The 3,305-nt window shown below is 51.5% G+C and overlaps 1 protein-coding gene across 1 annotated transcript; it reads right to left on the reverse strand.

The window, feature by feature from the left end:
- Nucleotides 1-207: 207 nt before the first annotated feature.
- Nucleotides 208-1,965, reverse strand: FZD10 (frizzled class receptor 10). The gene has a single exon (XM_068412616.1). It carries the CDS (start codon nucleotides 1,963-1,965, stop codon nucleotides 208-210), a length of 1,758 nt encoding a protein of 585 aa, XP_068268717.1.
- Between the last annotated feature and the right edge of the window lie 1,340 nt (nucleotides 1,966-3,305).

Here is a 3,305-nt window from a genome sequence, read left to right on the forward strand (position 1 = left end):
AATATTTCTTTCACTGAAAACCTTTCCGTAAGTACATTTACCTTCAGTTTTTCACCAAGTTCTGGATTCAGCGTAATACATTTTTTGCCTTGAGTTATTAAACTGTTCTCTGGCAAAAAAAAAGCACCATTTATTTTTTAATTTCTGACTGCTACTGTAGACACTTGTAAGTCTGTAAGGTGAGATATAGTCTTTTCTAAAACCTCGTCACACGCAAGTGGGTGGTTGTAATGTTGTTTCATATTTTGCAAGGTGAGTTTTCTGTGGATGTTGAGGTTTTTTGTAGATTCCGCTACTTGTAATAACACTTGCAGGTTTTCTCCTACTTCTCTTCTTTAATCTTCGACTACAAACATTTTGCCAGGACTGAAGAGTCTTGGAAGTCCAGATCCACATACCACTAGTAATGCCCACCACTAATAACATAAAAATTTTGACCATAAAAATTTCTACTGCTGGAATAGAGTTATTCATCATGCAGTCTAAATTTTTAGTCTGATTGTTCATCTTGCATTTCTGCTGAGTTGCCACAATTTTCCAATAATCCATATTAAGTCTTTCATAAAAATAGCAAGCTATCACACAAGTTGCAGGCACTGTATACAAGACTGAGAAGACACCAATCCTGACCATAAGTTTCTCCAACTTGTCAGTATTTTCTCCACCTGTTTTCATCACCCTCCTGATATGAAAAAGGGCCACAAAACCAGAAAGAATAAAAGAAGTGCCAATGATTAGATAACAAGCCAAAGGAATGAGTACAAACCCCGTCAAGGCATTCACATCCATGCTTCCAACATAGCACAACCCTGTCAACTCATCTCCAGCCACCCTTCTCATAACTAGGATCATTATGGTCTTCACAGCCGGGATGGCCCATGCTGCCAAATGAAAGTAGCTACTGTTTGCTTCAATTGCTTCATGCCCCCATTTTTTCCCAGCTGCTAGAAACCAAGTTAAAGTCAAGATTACCCACCATAAGGAGCTTGCCATACCAAAGTAATACAGAACCAGGAACACAATGGTGCAGCCAGTGCTCTCCAGTCCTTCCTGGATGACATAGAGTTGGCCGCTGTCCCTATCACAGGCGATACTTTCAGCACCTGAAAAGAGGCGAATAATGTACCCCACTGAGTAGACACAGTAGCACATTGAGAGGAAGATAATGGGCCTCTCGGGGTACTTGAAACGCTGAGGATCTATCAGAAAAGTGAGTACAGTAAAAGCACTGGAGAAGAAGCACAGAATGGACCAGATGGCAATCCAAATGACAGCAAATTGTTTGTCATCCTTGCTCCAGTAAACATCAACCCCCGGAGTGCAGAGCGGTGCGCAGGAAGCACTCTTTTCCACATGGTGGAACTTGCCAGGATTTTCACAAGAGGTTCTGCTGAGGCTGTCCTTGTGCTGCTGCAGATCGTGGCCACTGCTGGGCCGCTGTGGACGAAACATGGGAGGCAGCATGCTGGATCCTCTGGGTGGTTCATCTGATCCGTTGTTGGGGGCTTCCATGCACAGGTAATTGGGGTCATTCTTGTTGGGCAGTTTGCTGCAGTCTAAGGAGTCTGGCCATTTGAAATTGAACTGCTCCATAATAGGAGAGCATTTCAGCCTCGCCTGCTCACACATAACCCTGCAGGCTGGGATTGGTGTAGAAACCTGCTCTGTGCACATAGGGGCATAGAGGGAGCAGAGGAAAAATTTCAGATGGCTGTGGCAACCATACTCCACCAAGGGGGCAAACTCGTGCAGCTGAATGGCAGCTTCCCTTTGGTTTTCATGTCCCATCAGGTTAGGCATCCTCGTCATGTTGTACCCTATATCCTTGCACATGGGGATTTCTATCGGCTGGCACCTCCCGTCACCGGGGCGGTCAATGTCTATGGAGCTTATCCCCGCGCAGAAGCAGGTCAGCCAGCAGAGCACCAGCAGAGTCCGGACGAAGTTCCTCGTCGCTGGCCCCATTGTGGCGGCCGCAGCGGCGCAGGCACCACGCGTGCGGCCGGAGCGCGGCTCCCCGGCGCTGGGGGCGTGCGGGGAGGGGGGCGAGGGGGGGCGGGAGTCACTTCAGCGGCCGCCCGGCTCCCGCCTGGGACCGCATCGCCCCCGGCCTTGGCGAGGGAGCTGGGCGGCGGGGGCCGGCGGCACGCAGGGCAGCATAGCCCGGGCCGCGGCCGCGGGCAGCGCCCGCCCCGCTCAGCGCCCCGCGCCGCTCAGCATCGGCCCCGCGGCAGGGCAGGGCGGCGGGCAGGCAACTTCGCAAACAACCAGGGAAAGAAGAAGTACCCCCAATCCACAGATGCGCAAAACTTACTGCGGGGAGCCCGGCAACTTTCTTTCCCCCGGGCTTCCACTTTTGCGATCCGTCTTTCCACCACCCTTCTTCCAACTCTTCCTCCTCCCTGCTGCTGCTTCCCGAAGCACAGGCAGAGCGATGCCGGAACAGTTTGGGTCTGGGCAGATCCGAGCGGTCACTGCTTCAACTTGCACATGTCCCGGGCGGCTTTTTGGTGCAGCGGGTTTCTCCAGGGATTTTCCTCTTCCTAGAACGGGTCACGGCTCCGTACTTGCTTGCCGAGAGGTGGGGATTGGTTTATCCGAGTGTAGAATAAAGGAGGAGGAGGAAATATCTAAGCCATTGAAGAAGGGGGCCTGAAGAATCCCCCCCCTCCCGCCCCTTCTCGCCGCCCTCTGGTCGGGGTCTGCAATAGGTCGGCTCTTCTGCGCTTTGCGGAGCGGGGCTGGCTGGTGTGTATGTGCTGTCCGTGTGCCTGCTCCGCTCCCCCCGCATTAGCAGGAACTCCTGGGGCTGGAGCAGCTGGGGCTTTTAGGGGGCGGTTGAGTCCAGGGATGAAATAAAAAAAACCAAACCAACAACTAAAAACCTGTGCAGGATCCGCCTTGCATACGACATCCACTTTGCATGAGAAAGGTGAAGCTGACACGGTGATTACTTTCCAATCACTCGGAACGCCTTGAAACCTCCTTAAGGACCCCTACAGGTCTTCCTTGATCAGCACAGATTAGAAAAAAACCCATTTGTTTCTCTCTCCTTCTGTCTTTCTTTCCTTCCTTTCTCCTTTCCCTCCCGTTGCCCTCCCTTGAAAGTTTAACAAGATCTTTTCTCTAGAAGGCGTCAGCCTCACCTCCCTCGCTCAGGTAGGAAGCCAGGGAGAGCGAGTGCTTCAGACTTCGTGTCTCCTAATAAGAGGGTTGAAGGTGGTGCCTCCTTGACTGCCTTTATTGGAGGGGGGGCAATGCTTTAGCGGGGAGGATGTGGGGAGGAGGATGCATTTTATGGCGAG

The sequence above is a fragment of the Nyctibius grandis genome, chromosome 14 (genome assembly GCF_013368605.1).
Source record: "Nyctibius grandis isolate bNycGra1 chromosome 14, bNycGra1.pri, whole genome shotgun sequence".
In the NCBI taxonomy this organism is placed as follows: Eukaryota; Metazoa; Chordata; class Aves; order Nyctibiiformes; family Nyctibiidae; genus Nyctibius; species Nyctibius grandis.